Source organism: Enhydra lutris, unplaced genomic scaffold (genome assembly GCF_002288905.1).
Source record: "Enhydra lutris kenyoni isolate GAN:26980312 unplaced genomic scaffold, ASM228890v2 scaffoldscaffold62, whole genome shotgun sequence".
Taxonomy (NCBI): domain Eukaryota; kingdom Metazoa; phylum Chordata; class Mammalia; order Carnivora; family Mustelidae; genus Enhydra; species Enhydra lutris.
In genome coordinates, this window is record NW_019154146.1 from 7,517,946 (window position 1) to 7,537,155 (window position 19,210).

Consider the following 19,210-nt stretch of genomic DNA (forward strand, 5'->3'; position numbering starts at 1 on the left):
TACTGAACAGACGTTCGCAAATTACGGAGTATGCAATGCTTTTCTATTTCCCTAAACTCTCAAATCTGGCATAATCCTTGTTAAGTCTGAAGAGAGGGGGACATCCTCTATTGCCACAGAGTTCATCAAAAAGTCTTGAGGCCACTTCATGGAAAAGTCACGGATGTTGAAGTGAAGAGACACGTGACTCCTCACGCTACGCCAAAGACTGCGGTGCCAAGCAGAGGTCACTCGACACTTCTATTTTCCTGATTTCCCAGACACAACATGAGCCAAGCCCACATCCTCAGAGATTTTTGCTAGGGTAAAAATATACTTAAAGGGAACAGTGTGCTGGTGAATGCTTAACTACTAGTTGTGGAGTTCCACAATTGCAGCGGTGTAACATCCGGCTTGCAAAATTTCTGAAAAATTAACAACCAGTCTCGCAAAGCAGCAAGAGCCAGCTTCAACAAGCCAGACACCATAAAAAAGTTTTATCAACCCTGGTAAGATCACTGAAGCCCGAACAATTTCCTAAGTCAAACCAAATCAAATCAAAACATTCACGGGACGCTTGGGGGCAGAGGAAGACCTGCCAGTGCTGATGGGTCTCTGGGACAGGAAGGGCCGCACAGGGGCTGCAGGGAGTCCCGGCCATCATTCGGCATCCCCCACGGCACACTCACAAACCCCAGGCTGTACCAGGACATCGGCGGGACACACACCGTCCACCTCGGGGTCTGCTGCACAGGCCCCCCACAAAGGGCCTGAGGCCCAAAGTCAAACTGAACAGGAGTCAGGCTCGAACACAGGACTGAGGCAAACCACCATCGGCTAAGCGTGTCTCCACCTGGCCTTGCTGTCCTCAGCCCACTGTCACAGACACACCACCGGACGGTCAAGAGAACTTGACTCCTTTGTAAAAAATGGCCTTCAAGATGGCACACAATGGTGGTGGTAAAATTCCTATGTGTCCAGAATCATCCTAAAGATGAGGAACACTCATGAAATGTACTCACTACGGACTGAAAACCACCTCCACAAAGCCAAAGACTAAATGCACATGAAGGCGGACCACACGTACTTCACTTTTATACTAAAATACACTTAACATACCATACACCTCCAGCTCACAAATGCCTTGAACCATAGTTCAAGAACCTCGAAAGAAGCAGGGGGCGTTCCTCCCCGTTCTAGTTTTACAGGAATGGTGTGCAAACGCGGACGCAGCAGGTCATGGGGAAGTGCTCTCCTCCCCCACGTCTGCACGTGACGGGAAGTGGCTTCCCTTTGCCCTGAGTGACACGTACAAAAAGAATGCTTCGGTGCCTCCCTCAGAGACAGGAGGGGGTATGTGGAAACATTTGCCATGAAATGCTCTCAGCAGTAAAATGAAGAAGGTAAATGGGAATCTGTTTAATGGTAATTGTTCATTGTTTTGGTTGACAGCTGTAAAATGCATTGACTTTTCTTAGGTTATAAACATTCATCACTACAAATTAGGAACAGTTGTTATTTTAACGGAGAAGAATGGAAATGTTCGTAGAAATTTTATACTGTTATAAAGTAAGTCTAAAAACATTTTAGTGTTTCCTTCAACTCTAAAGCTGTATGTGATCTTTCTGCCAACAACATAATAATGTTTTTTCTTTGGAGCAAGATACAGGGACTGAGTCTCACCACAGTTTCATCTTTTTTTCTCTGATTACCCTCAACTCGCAGAGTTTTATTTGACTCTCTCGGAAGATGAGAAGAGTGATGGTGTGTCCCCTCTGCCAGATACAAGGGGAGAGTTACAAGTGACCGACTGTCCTTTCTCCATTAAGAATATGAGATCTTGGGGCGACTGGGTGGCTCAGTGGGTTAAAGCCTCTGCCTTCGGCTCAGGTTATGATCTCAGGGTCCTGGGATTGAGCCCCGCATCAGGCTCTCTGCTCAGCGGGGAGCCTGCTTCCCCTCTCTCTCTGCCTGCCTCTCTGCCTACTTGTGCTCTCTGTCAAATAAATAAATAAAATCTTAAAAAAAAAAAAAATATGAGACCTGAACAAAATCCTCTGTCAAAACTAACTAGAATGGGAAGAAGTGCAACTGACTCCTTACCTATACCAAAGACTCAAGCGAGACACTTTCTGGCACTTGCCAAGTGTCTGATAGCTCTGTTCGGTAAGGATATGTCCTCCATATAAGATACAAACCCCGTGAACTCAGTTTTCCATTTCCATAAATTATATCTAATCAGTAATTCTATAAATTAGAAAATCTGGTTAGAAAAGTGATCCTTCTAAAAAATCCCCACCTAATGGTGTTAACTAGAAGCCTTCTCTGAGCTACCTTGGGACCGACCCCTCAAGGCACTACTCGCCCAAATTCTCATGTCCCCTTTGGTGGGGAGCAGGTTCTTTGGTCTGACACTCTCTCCGAAGAGTTGTTATTGGCAGGGAGTTTGGTCATCTTGGTTAATGTTAGCTCCGAGGAAATATTAATCGGGCAAATTGTCTACTCGTGCTGCTGGGTGCTCGAGCCTGAGGGGGGTGACACTTCCCCCCACTGCGGAAGTGCACAGGAGGGGGCCGAAGAGGCATGCCGCCGGCGGGGGGTGACTACCTGGTATCATGGGCACTGCTGGCGGGTTTGGGCGGTGCAGAGTCGCTGCCCGAGGGGCCGGGGCGAGCGGCGGCGGCGGCCGCAGTGACGGACGCAGCCGCGAGGCTGCCGTGGCTCCGCGCGTCCGAAGGCACGCTCCGAGTGCTGAGACGAGAAGAGAAGCTTCAGGAACACAGCCGAGAAAACGGACTGGACTCTCCAGTGGTTTTCAGTTAAGAATAAAATAGGGTGAGGAAGTGAAAAAATACTTAAAAATATAAAATGCAAATTTTCCTTTGAGATTCAGGTCTAGGTGTAAAAAAGAAAAAAACTAATTACCTTGAAAAATAATTGTGGCCTTTTCCTAGCAAATACTGTCAAATAAAATTAACTTTTAAAAAGTGATTCTACAGGGGAGAGAAAAGGCTCACTCCGTCCAGACGCAGAAATGCCACCACATTCAAGGGAGACACTTCGTACTGGAGTTTCAGAACTCGCTCTTGTATTTAAGTCGCTTCAAGGGTATAGACACACATGAGAGTCAACACTAGAAAGATCATTCCAGTTTTTCTTCACTTCTACGCTGACGTTTAGGATTGTTTTTCAAACGTTTATTATGCTATGCATACTCAAATCTGTTTTCGTAAGGTCATTTTCAAAGAAAGAGAAAGAAAGAATTATTCCAAAGCTGGCCAGCATTTAGTAGCTCGAGGTTACGAACAAGCTGAGAACCTAGGGCACCTGGAAAGGCACAAGTCTGTGGCAAAGTTGCATGTCTTTTTCTCTTGCAAGCAAGGCCCTCCCTGTGGTCTATCTTCAAGAAAATGCAACTCAGAGCATTTAAGACAGTATGAACGAGAACACAGAAAGCCCGCTCCGTGGTGAGAGCAAGCGTCCAGAAGCTGGCAGAGCGGGAGCGTGCGCCTCAGAGAAGAATCCAGACTGTGAATGGCTAGGCAGGTGCCAAATACCTGAATCCCTCTGGAGTCGGGATGATCAGATGCGGGTTAGGAGGGTCGCTGTGGCACCGTGGCACCTTCACGGGACGGGGGCTGTTCCGATGAAGAGCTGCCAGGGACAACAGTGACAAAGGCAACTTGTTAAAGGCGTCAATGGGAAAAGCCAAAGCAGGTCACTACACGTAAATGGGATGGGACTTAACTTTGCTGGTGGCCAAAATAAACCCGTTCTGTAAGTGAGAAAGTCATTATCATGTAGACAAACATTGTGGAATACGGCACTTTTTAAGAACTAATAAAAGGTATATTATACGTTCAAACTCTGAGCCATCAAAAATATTTCTGAAATCCTGGAGAGAAAGCATACAATGGACACGAAATAAACAATGTGACGCAGATGGAGACTGAGATGAGGCATCTCTCTAATAAAGATTCTTGATGCTGGCTACATTCTTAGAGAGATTCTGGCCAGTGCTGACACTTCACTTGGGTTCCGAGTCAGGGACGGCCACAGTCAATTTCCCAAGTACATAGAGTTTTACTTAATTCCTTTAAACCAAATAAGGAGGATCAGACATGGTTTAAATGGGCTATTCTTTTTTAGAACATGTTTTCCTCTCTTCTTTGTTTAGATATTCTGGTAAAAACTAGATAAAACTTAAAATAAAAATTTAAAGGGCCTTTGCTTAGTGATTACAGAATCGCTGATAATTCTTTCCTGGAACTAGACACCACTGGCATAGCACACATGTTACAATTTGTCTATTTTGCCCCTATACGTGTAATCTTACTTCTGACTCAGTCTTAACCCTCCTTAATTTTTTAAAAGTCGTCTCTTCTCTTCATGTGAATGATTTCACTCCATATGTTTTATTTCATCTATATATGCTTTATCCTAAATGGAAATACCCTCTTCTTCGTGGTTCTAGTTTAGTTTGTTGTCAATAACAACACAGACATGACTGAAGTCCCCAAAATAGAGAGATCTGAAGGGGAAACTTGCAAAGCAAAAATCAAGCAATTATTAAGAAAAAATTCAGGCAACTTGTGTCTCTGGCTCACTATATCAACAATTATAATAGTAAATGAAAGAACTCCAATAACAAAGGTAAAAAGAGAAAAAAAACAATAAAAATGTTTATGGAAGGAAGGTGATGTCTTTAATTCAGCAAACATAGTGGGAACTTTGGAGTCAAAAATCACTACAAAATTTCCCCCTTGAAGTGTAAAAAAAGAAAGACGTGCTGCTAGAACACAAGCACGCAAATTTCCCATTCCTCATGTATGAGAGAGAGAATTTCTTCTCAGAGTATATATAATGAACTGCTGCAAAACCGTGACATTTCACCAAAAGGAAAATTCAAATGATCAATAAACATAAAATAGACGCTTTAAGTTCACTAGTGATATTTACTATAGAGATGCTTCTCATGGCAAAAAACTAACCAAACAAACGTTCACAAGGAAACGGTGCAAAGAACTATTAAAACACCCTTAACGGACACAAGGCAGCCAGTAAGGAGAACGAGAGGGATCTCCACCCCTCGACAGAGAGGAACTCCTACAGTCCTCAGGTAAGGAAAGCAAGACACGAATATTCAACGGGATCCAACTTTCATGCAGAAGAAGCGGCGGCCCTGTCTATGCTTGCGTGACGCTGGGAGCATAAAGGAGGCAGGGCCGCACGCACCTGCACAACCAGAGGAGCGCGCGGAACCCAGGGAAGGCTGCCTACCAGGCTGCTGCTGGGGCTTCGGAGGGTAGCGCTGAGCTGAGGGAGAGAAAGACCGCAGGCAGCGGGAAGGCCAGCTGGCTGCTCTCCCTTTCACCAAGTGCCCTGGTGAGGAAACAGCACAAAACCGGAGGCAGACTGCCGCTACGCACAGAACGCTGGGGTTTACGAAGCGTCAATGCGGAGCCCTAGTTAGCACCTGATGAGCACTTGCAGACGAGGCTCAGCGATGTCGTATGCGCAGCCCCAGGTCACCAGGCCGTCTGGCAATCTGACTCTCAGCCGGTGCTGTTTCCACCAAGCCACGTGGCCCAGAAGACAGGGAGCACCTCTGGCCTCCAGACAGCACGGTAACCAGCCATCCGCCAGCAGCTGGGGGAGAGGCACACGAGGAAGGAGTGATGCCGCCTTAGCAGTGATTACCCTTCAACCACGGGAGCATGACTGCTTTTCGCTTTCCTCCGTAGTATTTTTCTACCTTGAAATTTTCTACATTGTAATTTTTTTTTAAGATTTTATTTATTTATTTGAGATAGAGAGAGCAAAGGGTGGGAAGGGGGAAAGCGAGCAGCAGGCTTTCCGCTGAGCAGGGAGTCTGATGCAGGGCTCGAACCCAGGACCCCAAGATCATGACCTGAGCTGAAGGCAGACACTTAACTGAGTGAGCCACCCAGGCGCCCCTCCATGTTGCAATTTTGCTACCATGAAAATGATTAGTAAGTATATTATAATAATATTAGTAATGCTATATCATTATATTAGTAATGATAGTTAAGTATTTTAAAGTAATGTAAATGTAAAGTAATGATAAATTGATAAATGTGACAAATGATAAATAATGATAAAATGATAAATGGTAAGTAATTTAAAAGTAATGATAGTTAAGTGTTTTAAAAAGTGATTTTTAGAGCACCTAAGTGGCTCAGATGGTTAAGTGACTGCCTTCGGCTCAGGTCATGATCCCGGAGTCCTGGGATCAAGTCCCACGTTGGGGCTCTTAGCTCTGAGGAAACTCTGCTTCTCCCTCTAACCATCTCCCCTCTCATGCTCTCTCTCACTCTCTCTCATATAAATAAATAAAATTTTTTTTTAAAAAAAGTGATTTTTACTGAATTACTGATCATGTATGCATTCTTAGTGAAATATTTTAGGAGATCAGAAAATCAAAGTTTTTAGGATAACATGATTAATCAAAAGTTCCATAAGAATATAGAAATGCTATAAAATTATAACATTATATAAAATATTCAAAGAGTTTTACAAATGATAACTTTCATTTCCTAACAGACTTTGGAGAAAAAAAGGTATAAAATGAGTAACTAAGTAAAGTTTAAAGATAGTGAAACCAAGCATTAAAACCTGGTCTCCGAGATTTTCTGAAGCTAGCAAGCATCCTTGAATATATAGTTCCTGTTCAGTAAGTTTACCACCTATGAATTATTTTATTTTGTATAATTTAAACTGCTTCAAAATGTCTATGCTTTCATTTCTGGATGTTTATTGGATATAAATAGTTTTGCTTTTAGTTACTATCTTAAGAATGGGGGAAGGCACAGTCTTTTTCGGATCTATTTTAAAAGTTTCAACATACTCCATAAAACTGTACACTAAACTGTCACTGAAAACTATAATGAAAATATATCATAGCATAACTTTAACTTGTATTTTTTGGTTTTTTTTTGTTTTTTTTTTAAAGTAAAACCAATGAAAAATTTACGCTGTTAGTGGGGAAATTCTTAGCTGTGGAGGAGAAAACAAACTCATTCTGCTGAGGTGAGGAAGGGGTGGAACAATTACATTCACTCACCAACAGCAGGAAAGGCCCTTGCTCCCTAACAGACAGCTGTCTCTCCAAGTCCTTCCTTCCCAGAAGAAGAGATTTTAAGGGGATGAACAGAATCATTGTTGGTGTGCAGAATATTAGGTATTAATTAAACTGTGTAGCCAGCACCGCTGGGGGCGGTGCATATCCTCTGCCGGCACTTTCATCCTCCTGCTGGACTCAGAACTGTTCAGAGTTCCCCATATCCACACCTCATACCTGTCACTGTCACCTCCTTTGATATCGTTAAAGAGCTCCTCGACACTGCGTGAAGGGCTGCACCTGTAAGGTGATGGGCCTGCCCAAACCAGGAGGCGCTAGGGAAATGTTCTAACGGCCGTCTTACCAAGGTACAAACCTGTAACAGGACTGTGTGGCTTTCCTATCACATGGCCAATGCACTCATTCATCAGGGCTTGAAGACTCTAGGGAAGTGGGAGAGGACAGAGGAAAGAATGTACATTCTATCAATGATGCAAGCAGCACAATTAAGCTTTCCATCTAGTAAAAGAAATATGCTGTGCTATCCCTAGTAAGTACTTTCAAAGTTCATTTGGAAGACAAAAGGTCTAAATAAAAATTAAACATAAACTGCACATAATTTAAAATAGTAATAATAATATATGCCACTCACTTTTTATTAATAAAAGCGAATTAGCATTCAACTCCCCATAAGGCAATAATATGCACGATCAAGGGACTTCTCCTATAATCATTTCTACTATTCAGAGGCTAACAGGATTGAATTCACATGTTGACCATTGTCTTTTTCAGCTGATGGAATGTACTGGAATAACAGTGATAATATTTAACATGTGGCATGCTCTCAAATGAAGCATGCCGAAGTGAAACAGCTAATCCTTGTTCTTCATTAAACTGCTAAAAAGCACCAACTAATACGTCAGCACTTTATAAAATGTGAAACTGACAAATATTTTAGAAGTGCCAGGCTTCACAGCTTCCTCTGACTCAGTTGATAGACCAATGTTGTTATAAAAAGAAAAGAACATGGAATATTTTACTATGTTGTTACAAGTACTTTACCTTTCAGCGTTATCATTACAGTTAGGAAAAAATATTTAAGAACAACTATACAAAAATACACAATCAGGAACAGTGATCAATTTATTTCAATAATAATGATGATAATAATAATAAAAAAACTCCAGAATATTCCATACCAAGAAGTCATCTTCTGGCAAAGCTGAAATAAAGGCAGGTTCAATGGCTTGTAGAAAGTCAAAACCTTGGGTTGCCCACCTGTTACATGAGGAAGTTCAACAGTCACAAAATTAAGAAAACACTGTAATAGTTTCAGTAGTACTGAAAAATAACCTGGAAAATTATCATCTAAGAAAAAACACATTTTTTGACTTTATGTAAATGCCTGGGTTGAGTAAATTTATAGCATGTGTTGAGAAAAAAAGGACAAACAGCTTCTTAATAAAGGCACTGGTTACCGATTTGTTTCCATTTGCATTCAAAAAAGGTGTAAATTTCACGAGGGAAGGAAAAAAAAAATAGCAATCATAAGACCTGTCCAGGGAAAATGTGAACTCCCTTAAAAATTAACTCATTATGGAACAATTTTTTTTAAGTTATCCAAATATTATGGGGCTTTCTGTGGTAACAGTTTCATTTAAAAACAAAACAAAGCAAAATCCTATCATCTAAGACTTCAAAATGCTCCTTTTTGTGTCATCTGTTCAGAAATCTCACATAAAATATACATATGAAATGCTACCATGCCCACATCCCTCTCATTCCCGCATTTTCCAACTTCACAGGCTGCTCCAAGATTCACACACACTCACTCTCTCTGCAGCAGAAATACTGACTTACTTGCAGTTCTAGGAAACATCTACTAGGTCATTACCTGGGTCTTGTACCTCGACCACTCTCACATTTAGTGAGGACATAGTTCATCCATTTCCGGGCAAAGCTTATATATTTGTCTCCTATCTTCTGTCTAAACTCTCCAGACATCAAACGAACAACTTCTTTATGATACTGTAAGAAGATTTTGTATATATCAAAAGAAGTAATGACTATACAAATACAAAGATCTAAACACTACAGTGCCACATGTTTAATGTCATTTTTCTAAAAACAAAAAGCAAAAACCAATTAAAACTCAAATATTTTCAAGAGTATGAAAAGTTCAACGATTGATTAGTTGGGCATAACAGCCAGTGCTCTTCATTGAACACTTTGTCAAAAACAAATGAGGTGCTGTATGTTGGCTAATTGGACATCATAATAATTTTTTTAAAAAGAGTATGAAGAGTTACAGATATTATGTCTTAAAATGCAGTTTCACCAATGTTTTACCCTTAAGTTTAAATTATGAATGTACTTTCATGATATTAAACATCTCTTCAAGAAGGTTTTTAAAATGTAAGTAGAGCGCTTACACACAGTCGCACAAAATAAAAACTGGGAAACTGCTGACAACTTAAAAGGAAACCAACATTTGCGATACTCAGCAATGGATAGGATGACATTCCTGACAAGCTGGGATTACCACCAGTAATCTGATTTGCTGTACAAGATTCCTCACGCTTTCAGTAAGTTACAGAGCAACTGTGAAATTACACTGTGCTTTTCCTCTTAATTTTGTACCTACCTCGAACCCAAAGTTGTAACCCTGAATCATTGCTTCCCGGTAGTACTGCTGCAACGTGACGGACTCAGACTCATCGACTTCGGCATCGAATTCTGAAGTGAACATGTGGTCCACTCGGTCAATGGCATCGCTTATTCTGTTGCAAAGCTCTAGTGCATCATTCTAAAGAGTCCCAAACCATAATTAATCCAAACAAAGCAAATCACCTGGTACTTAACTGTATTTTAGAGGAAGATTTCTTTCATCATCACAGACATTAACCACCATGATATATTTTGACCATATTTATTCTGGTCATTCAAAAACAAAGGAAATGTATTTTTTATTTATTTTGTTTTTATTTGTATTAAGTATTCTTTAACACCTTATGAAATAAAAGCCGAAAAACATCCATTTGAAATGATAATGCCTCATTGTGGTCTTCGAATAGATGCTTTCATCTTTAATATTTTGCATATCAACCACCAGCTGCTTTTTCCCCTGGGCAGTAGCTGAAGTATGATTTCAACTGAACAGGATTTCAATCCAACAGGAACACTGTATCGTCCTTCATGTCTCCCTGCCACTCCCTGGTTCCGGGGTTCTCAGTTGGGGTCTCAATTGGGGTCAATTTTACGCAAGGGGACATGGGCAATCCTATTTTGGTTGTCAAAACTTGGGGAGATGGGGTGAGGAATCTACTGGCAACTCGCATGTAGAGATCAGAGGTGCTGCTAAACACCCTATGGAACAGGACAACTTCCAAATCAAAGAATTATTGACCCAAAACGTCAATATTGCAGAGGTTGGAAAACCCTGTCCTAGTTCAGGCTGTGCTGTCTCCCTAAGCAGGACTATAATCACCCCAAACCGGACCCTCTTCCACTCACCCTTAAACACACACATATGGACACATGGTCTCCACTGGGCAATTACCCTATAGGCTTTTCCAAAATATTCTTCCTAAACATTCAAATACTCTTTGAGCTTAGAAAAAATAAAATCCCAAAACTCTCGATAGCCTTATTTTTGCCCACCTGATTTTACCAGCCTTATCTCCCATGACTTTCCACCGTACACAAAAGATCTAGTCAAATCAGACTACTGGATAGTCAGCGAGCATTCCCAGTACCCTGACCCAGGGACACTGATGCCCAAGTGTTCCTTCCCAGTTTTTATCTTCTGAAATCCTCCAAAATGAAATGCCTCCACAGTGGCAACTCCCAGATGCGACCACGAGGATCTAATGTCTCCCCGTTCAGTACTTCAGTGCTAGTTCAGGTTGCACTGAATTCACCAAATTCCTTACGCTCAAGAATAATCAGTATCTTACAGAATTCTGCACTCTCCAGAGTCTATGGACTTAAACTAAAAGAAAAGACAAAAGTCCCCTGCACTGGCATTCAAGTGGCCTGGCAATCAGTGAGAGAAAGTGTTTCTAGGTAAATGAGACAAGTCAGCCTGACAGAAGAAACGATCGCTTATCAAACTACTTATGGTTTCAACAAGTGCTTCTTCTTCAAGAAGTCAAGCCCTAATGTGACGAAGTTGGCATAACCGATGGGTTGTGGTAGGCTTGGTTCAGACCAAGACCGATGAACAGAAAACAAGGCAGACATGGCAAAAACAGGAAATAATGGGAAAAGCAGGTGAGGCTCTGGCTTGTCCTGCACTCTGAACGCCTAGTGCCTGTCTACAAGCGTCTTACTCTACTCCATTTAATTTGGCTGGATTATCAGTAAAATAAAAGAAATAAATCTTCTCTTGGGTCACAAATTACAGATTGGGAGTACCTCTAGCAAACACTCCTGATTGCTAAAGAAGAAAGAAACCTGCAGTAGGAGTGAAGAGACCTAAATTCCAGTATCAGCTTGGCTACTAACCAACCATGTGGCCATTCAGAAGTCACATATCTGATCAAAATTCTATCCCTTCCAATTCCAACATTCTACAGTTCCAAGAGAGATCTGGGAGGTTTCAGGGAAGACACGGGACAATGTGTACCGGGAAGAGGGAGAATGGTTAACAACCACGTAAGACTTCAGGTCCCTCGCGTAGGATGACAGTCGCACACGGAAGCCTCCCCAGCGCTACCTCCACACACGAGTCAAGGAGCTCAGGCGGAGTGGTGGTGACGTACCTTTAGCTGCTGCAAAGCTCTGGCAATGACCGGCTGACTGGATGTCTGCTCCTGGCGGAGAGTCATGAGTCCCTCGATGGACTGCTGGAAAGTTTTTCTCTGGCTGGTAAGGTGGGCAGACTGCATGACCACTAGTAAAAGATTATCCACCTGGGAGGAGAATCAAGCACAGGGCTTAGAAACAGACCCACCTACTGTTTCCCTCTCTAGGTCAATCCCTAGTCCAAAAACAACGCCAACCTCGTCAGGGCGGCCAGGCCAGGAGCCCCGGGGTCAGAAAGGAGTTTGCAAGCACAGCGACTCCCTGCCGTGGGAGCCATGCGCTGCAGCGGGCACTGCCGTCTGAGGTCTCCCCACAACGCGGAAGAATCCCGTGGAACCATGCAGGCATGGCGTCTCTCAAACAACCTAGAATTGCGAGTAACTCAGACTCCTGCAGCAGTGTGCGTGTGTGCATGTGTGAGTGCATGTGTTCGCGCATGTGCGTGTGTGTGCTGGAGCGGCCTGTGAAGCTGGAAAATGCAGGACTAAGAGAGGGTGAGATGAGTCGCCTTCCATGAGACAGACAAAATCGATACTTTGTTATCTTCTTCTTCTAAGTGACAGTCACTGCAGTATCTTGCACAGAAGTGTGGGTGATGTGATCAGAGTTACATATTATAATGATCATCTCAGAGTACCAAAACACACGTGTGCACATGGTGCACACGCGCACACACAGACCTGGAGGAGGGAAAGTGAGGCTGGAAGCAGGGAACTGAAAGTGAAACACCGGACTGGGTCAGGACCAGGATGACAAAGTCTGACCATGGCAGTGGCTCTGGCTGCAGGGAAAGAGTCATTGACAGGAAACGCTTCGGGTGTGTTAGGGCTGGTGATGAGCGAGGAGGGTAAAAAGATGAGTCTATATTAACTGTCACATTCTGGTTTCAACAACTGAGTGGCCAGAGCAGCATCTGGTGACACATGGAGCACAAGCGGAGAGATCGTGTGAAGTCAAGAGGACAGTACGCCAGTGTGCCCAACGCTGGTCGGGCCCGTCTGAGGCGCATGTGAGCTCTCAGCACCACTGTCCCGAGGGGAACACAGACAACATGCGAGCCTTCCCACGGGTTTTAATCAATGAATTCTACAAATCACCATGGGATCCCTACTCGGTGGGTAGGTAATAGCCTTTACGACAAGAATGTTAACTAATAACAAGTAAACCAGAGTACGTGAAGAAGCAGAATTTCTGAATTGCAAATTAAATGAGGGAGAGAATTCCTTTTAGATCATGAGCATACAGATCACGGCTGAACTAAGTAAAGATATAAATATTTCCAATAATCCAATACAATTTAACATACAGAATTTGAAGGAACGTTTTAGTACGTTAGGAACGTTTTAGTTGTGATGCAAAATTTTTGAAACACTGAGGCATATTTGGGGAGTCTACACTTGAGACGACTGTGGCCGTTAAACCAATCACTCAGGAGCTGCTAACAACTTATTTTCCCTAAAAATATTTTCAGAAAGTAATCCTGCTTCACGGTAGGGGTGGGAGGAGTGGACATGGGCCTGGGAGCGACACACCTGCATGCTTCTCAGGGTATCGACCGTCTCCACCTGAGGCACGATTTTGACCGGCTGTGCTTCCCACGTGGCCCAGCTGTCTTCCGGGTCCAGAGCGCGGTCACTGTGCTTGGTGAGCAGGAGATGGGCATCAATCAGGGCGTCATCTGACTCCTTCGAGCAATCCTTTCCCGCGGCTGCATTGAGGAGCTGCAAGATAATGCTCTTCTCCGTGGCAAGATTGCCTGGGACAAACGCCTGCAAGTTTTCCAAGCCAGGAATCTGTACCTGCAGAAGAAATGATCCCACGTCTTAGCCTAGGGAACGTCCCATGTTATAAAAGTGTTGTTTGAAATATGCAGAACTAGACAAAGACAAGTGGGTGCGGGGAGGCCAGCCCTGAGGACACCGCGGGAGCCCAGTCCCCCGTGACTGGGGCAGGACTGGGGCAGGCTGGGGTGGAGCACGGGAGTGCTGTGTGGGAGGCCTGGGAAGGCTTCTCCACTCACTGCGCGTCCTCTAACTGCTTTATTTTCAAGAAGCAAGAAAACACCCTTCAGGGGCGCTTGGGTGGCTCAGTGGGTTAAGCCTCTGCTTTCGGCTCAGGTCATGATCCCAAGGTCCTGGGATCGAGCCCCGCATCGGGCTCTCCGCTCAGCGGGGAACCTGCTTCCTCCTCTCTTTCTGCTTGCTACTCTGCCTGCTTGTGATCTCTGTCTGTCAAATAAATAAATAAAATCTTAAAAAAAAAAGAAAACACCCTTCAAGGGAGGAGCGCCAGCCTAGAACAACTTGTCAGTGCTACTTTGTGATGCTTACAGAAGGTCACCTGACTAAGCAAAAAGGCAAAAAAGGTTAGTACGGAGTCACTAATCATTCTTGATGGGGACATCTTAAGAAGCCTTTTAAAGATCACTTCAACAAGGAACACATACATGACACTGCTGTGGAAATCACAATAACTGCAGGGAGGATAAAACTATGGGCCTAGGACCAAACTTCCAGGAACAATATCATACACAGAGTCTAAGTACTTAGTCTCAAACAAATGGTAGCAAAGATGAGGACTCAGAAAGGGGCTCTAGTGATGAGTGGGGCACTGACGGCCGAAGTCCCTGTAAAAACTCTGAAGTGTTTCAGAAAATGTGAGGGTAAAAACAAAACGACTTAAAAATCAATTATTAGGGGCACCTGGGTGGTTCAGTCAGTTAAGTATCTGCCTTCGGCTCAGGTCTGGGATCGAGCCCCATATTGGGCTCCCTGCTCAGTGGAGAGTCTGCTTCCCCCACCCCTGTCCCTCCTCCCCAGGTACACACACCCACATGTGCATGCTCTCTCCCTCTCCCTCAAATAAATGAATAAAATCTTTTAAAAAATCAGTTATTTTGGGGCACCTGGATGGCTCAGTGGGTTAAGCCTCTGCCTCCGGCTCCGGTCATAATCTCAGGGTCCTGGGATGAAGCCCTGCATCGGGCTCTCTGCTCAGCGGGGAGCCTGCTTCCTCCTCTCTCTCTCTGCCTGCCTCTCTGCCTACTTGTGATCTCTGTCTGTCTAATAAATAAAATCTTTAAAAAAAAAAAAAGATTTTATTTATTTGACAGAGAGAAAGACAGCGAGAGAGAGAACACAAGCATGGGGAGTGGGAGAGGGAGAAGCAGGCTTCCCACAGAGGAGGAAGCCCAACACCGGGCTCGATCCCAGGATCCTGGGATTGTGACCAGAGCAGAAGGCAGACGCTTAGCGACTGAGCCACCCAGGCATCCCAACTAATTTTAATACAGTATGAATAAATATTTGGTTACTTTATCTGCATTCTAATAGTAAGTTAGTAAATACGAAAAACTTTGTTTTACGGATTATTTCACTGAAAAATTATGAGAAAGTCTTATTACTGGGATCAATATATAGCCAGCAAAGCCTAAAATATTCACTACACAGACCATGAAGAGAAGGTTTTCCTGTTTTAGAAAAAAACAGGAAAGGCAAAATATTCCAATTATACCATCTTTAATATTTACCTTAACATACTGTTTTGATTTCAGAACGTCCAGAAGGTCTCTAACTGGGGCTGAAAATATGAACTCTGCTGCTATTTCCAGGTCCTAGGATCACAGTTACAAAGAAACTTCTTTAGGGTTAGCTTGTTAAAAAAATAAGGTAAAAGAAAAATTTTAAAAAATCAATTGGAATAGTTAACTCACCTTTCTCAACATTTTAGCAAATCCAAGTGCCTTGGAGGCTCTTTCTCTAGCTTCGTGAAAGAGCTCCTTCAGTGCTCGACTAATCTCTATAACCGATCGCCTGCCAAGTTGATTAAAATCCAGTTAGAGTGCATTAGAGAACATTAAGAAACAGACAGCAATAAAGATGAGGCAAATTCTAAATCACACTAATAAAGAGTGAAGATTTGGACAAATGGGAGCAAGCAATTATTGAGAATGTTCTTGAAATATTCAGAAGCTTGCTCTCTTGTGGTTTTCTAGAAAGTACTTGTATTCTTCAAATAAATAAGGCATACACAATAACCTTCAAATAACAGTAAGCTTAATTTTCTAAAGATTTCCTTACAATAATTTCTTAGAGTTTGAGAAAAAGTTCTTACATTGACTCCCAGCTCAGGATCTTACTAAAAAGGAATATATACATGCAGTGGTAGGCTGGTGAACATTTATCAACCAGCTTCTCTCAAAGAACTGTCTTATATGGTGCTCCGGGACTTCTGTGGTGTAAATACTCCCATCATTGCTGCCTGCAGGCCACCAGTGTGGCAGCATTGAGTGGCAACTGGAGAAGAGATGAGTGTGATCACACCTCAGCTCGCTGGGGCCGGGAAGAGCCAGCCCCGTCACCCACTGCACATCGCTCGGAAACAACCAGAGCACCATCAGAGCCATTCTCTACTTCACCATCTCTGATCTCCAGTTTTCCCTGCTTATTCAGAATTCACCGCATTGGCTCTCAAAACTGCAGGACCTTCCAGAAACTGACTCATTCTGATTCTCGGCTCTTCAGCACTGTCCCAGGTTAAGAAGCTGTGTGGACACTTCTTGCTTTTTAACCCTAGCATGATGACATCTCAGGTGTTCTGAAACCCAAAATGTGTTTCTCATCAAATTTTGGATGATGAGAGCAAACATTTCAGCTCTAGAGAAGTCAGCTCCCCTTGAACGTTTCCTAAGGTTGAATCACACAATACAGCTAGTAATTGGTAACGGAAAAGCCGTATGGCTGACAATCCCCACAGAAACAGCAACTGAACCTGATCCAACCTGAATACTATCTCAGGACAGTGGAAGAAATGCAACAGATATGTAAGGCATGGTTTCATGTATTCAAGCTTAAAGTCCAACAGAAGGAAGAAGCCATGCATAAAAACAGAAATGTGCCAAGTGCCAATTAAATGTATTAGTGGACTGCTACAAAGGTGGGGGGAGACAGAAACATAATTATTGAATTAGAGACATTCTAGGACACAGGGATGAATTCGCTCTACTCATTTTTAGTCAACTTACACTGTCTCTCCCTTTCTCTAAGTCACTATTTTCATTAGGCTAACTAAATTCTAAGTTCATCTTCCAAGAAAATTTCACAGAAAATCCTAAGCAAGCCCATGAAAAGATAAAACAATAATAAATAGAAATCTTTAGGTCTCCTATGGAAATGCCTAAGGTCCAACATGCTTGGGTTTGAACGGGGCCCATTCTAGACTCATCGCCACAAGCAGAACTCCATGAAGTAAGGGGTGGGAAGGGAAGGAGCGGGGCCGCACCTGATTTCGTCAGAGGCATTGCTGTCATCAGCGCTGGTCCAGAACTCTGCGCAGCTCTCCTGCAAGCCAACCTCTAAAAAACTTCCTGTCGACTTGAGCAGCATCCCCGCGATGTCACTAGGAAACAAGGACACAAAAGTAAACCAGGGAAGAAAAACTGTCCTTGCTCATTCTAATTCTTGAAAAAGACAGTAAAAGGGTCACCTACTGTTTTAATAGTTTGAAAATCAACAACAGTAAGAAGTTTCCTCTACATAAAATCATGATGCATGTGAAAAAGAGGAACTCTCCTATTTATGGGCAAGTATCTATATTTGTTCTATTTCTACGGTTTTATCATAAACCTTAAAACCTTAAATTATATTCAGAGCAGCTATGTAATTATTGTACAAGTGTAATTCTCATCTTAAATGTCCAAAATGGTATAAAATAGTCTCAAATACATATCTAAGGAAAGCTGTTTTTAAAAGCTTAATAAACTAAACGATAGCACAAGAAAACAAAGCGAATTTCTTAAATGCACCTGTTTTTACAAATTTCCCTCACAATTAGCTTTCCGTCGTCCATCAACGTGAAATGTTCCCTACAGTCGATGCTTCTCATTGAGCACACAATCTAAATGCTAGGGTTAAGATGTGAGCCCGAGTGTATAAAACAAAACTAAATCAGTATAGTAAAGATTCACCAGCAGCTTCCTGACCTCTTCACTCCAGGAAAGGAACTCCTAGCTAGTAAAAGACACTGAAACAGGGTCAGAGGTCTCATCAGAGGAGACAGAACCCAGGCGCAGGCAATGCAGAACGGAAGCCAGACAACAGCAGTGGGAAGGGGAGCTCGGTCAGGAAGGGAATGGAGGAGGGGAAGGAAAGTCCAGGAAGAAGAATGAATACGAACAAAAGGCATGAAGCTGTGTTAAGCAAGAGACCCGCTGTAGAAAGAAACTGCACAATGTGAAAGGAGCAGAGAGGTGGTAGAGTAAGACTGAGAAAGTCCACTGGGGCACACGGGGAAGGCCTCGTGTGTCATGCTAACTCGACCTTTGTTTGGTGGGCAAAGAGGCTGGGCTTTAAAAGTAACCCGGTGGGAAAGTGACCTGATTACAAACCCACTGTCAAGAACGACAGTTTACAAGGATATCCATGACAGGTTTACCCCACAAACACTGAACATCGGTTATGTACTAAGTAGCAGGGAGCAGAACAGATAAAAATCCCTCCAGTGAATAGAAGATAAAACATGAAATAAAAAAGAGAAAGATATAATTCAGATACTGTTAAGTGCTACGGAGAGAAATAAACCAGGGCAGGGAACTCAGAAGTGCTTGTGAGAAGGAACTGCCATGCTAAATATGGGGAAGGTGACATTAAGACAAAGACCCAAAGGGAGTATAAAATGGGTCATGAAAGGAAGCGGGGGAAGAGCAGGCCGCCACGCAGAGGGAGCACCAAGTGCAAAGGACCCGAGGCAGGAGCATGCCCCGCCCGGGAACACAATCCAGAAGCCCCGGCCGGCGGCTGTGTGGCAACCCCGGGGAGCCAGGGAGGAGAGGACGGCAGCAGCCCAGAGACTCGGCGGACTGTGTCCAGCCGGAGGGGCCGCGTTCAGGCAATCCCATTCTCACCGAGGAAGCAGGGAAGCCAGGGAGTCTTTGGAACAGAGGGGAAAATGGTCTGAGGTGCTATGAGCGAGACCCCTGGCTGTGGTGTTGAGCGAACCAAAGGGACGAAGAGCTGAGCAGAGAGACTCCTGGAGAGCGCCTGCAGTCACGTGAGAAGGAACAGCCTGGCAAGAGTGGCAACGGGAAGTGGTGCAGAGACTCGGCGGACTGTGTCCAGCCGGAGGGGCCGCGTTCAGGCAATCCCATTCTCACCGAGGAAGCAGGGAAGCCAGGGAGTCTTTGGAACAGAGGGGAAAATGGTCTGAGGTGCTATGAGCGAGACCCCTGGCTGTGGTGTTGAGCGAACCAAAGGGACGAAGAGCTGAGCAGAGAGACTCCTGGAGAGCGCCTGCAGTCACGTGAGAAGGAACAGCCTGGCAAGAGTGGCAACGGGAAGTGGTGCAGAG

General features: G+C 43.7%; 1 protein-coding gene across 1 annotated transcript in view; it reads right to left on the reverse strand.

Annotated features, from left to right (window-relative positions):
- LOC111158665 (mitogen-activated protein kinase kinase kinase 4) overlaps positions 1–19,210 on the reverse strand; it is a 113,138-nt gene that overhangs the window by 15,762 nt on the left and 78,166 nt on the right. The window contains exons 7-17 of the mRNA XM_022520858.1: positions 17,147–17,263; positions 15,579–15,678; positions 15,396–15,479; positions 13,399–13,665; positions 11,824–11,973; positions 9,705–9,866; positions 8,955–9,088; positions 8,260–8,338; positions 7,437–7,503; positions 3,537–3,633; positions 2,587–2,730 (exon numbers count right to left, since the gene is read on the reverse strand). Of these exons, the coding sequence (XP_022376566.1) occupies positions 2,587–2,730; positions 3,537–3,633; positions 7,437–7,503; positions 8,260–8,338; positions 8,955–9,088; positions 9,705–9,866; positions 11,824–11,973; positions 13,399–13,665; positions 15,396–15,479; positions 15,579–15,678; positions 17,147–17,263 (1,401 nt within the window). The remainder of the gene's footprint in view (positions 1–2,586; positions 2,731–3,536; positions 3,634–7,436; positions 7,504–8,259; positions 8,339–8,954; positions 9,089–9,704; positions 9,867–11,823; positions 11,974–13,398; positions 13,666–15,395; positions 15,480–15,578; positions 15,679–17,146; positions 17,264–19,210) is intronic.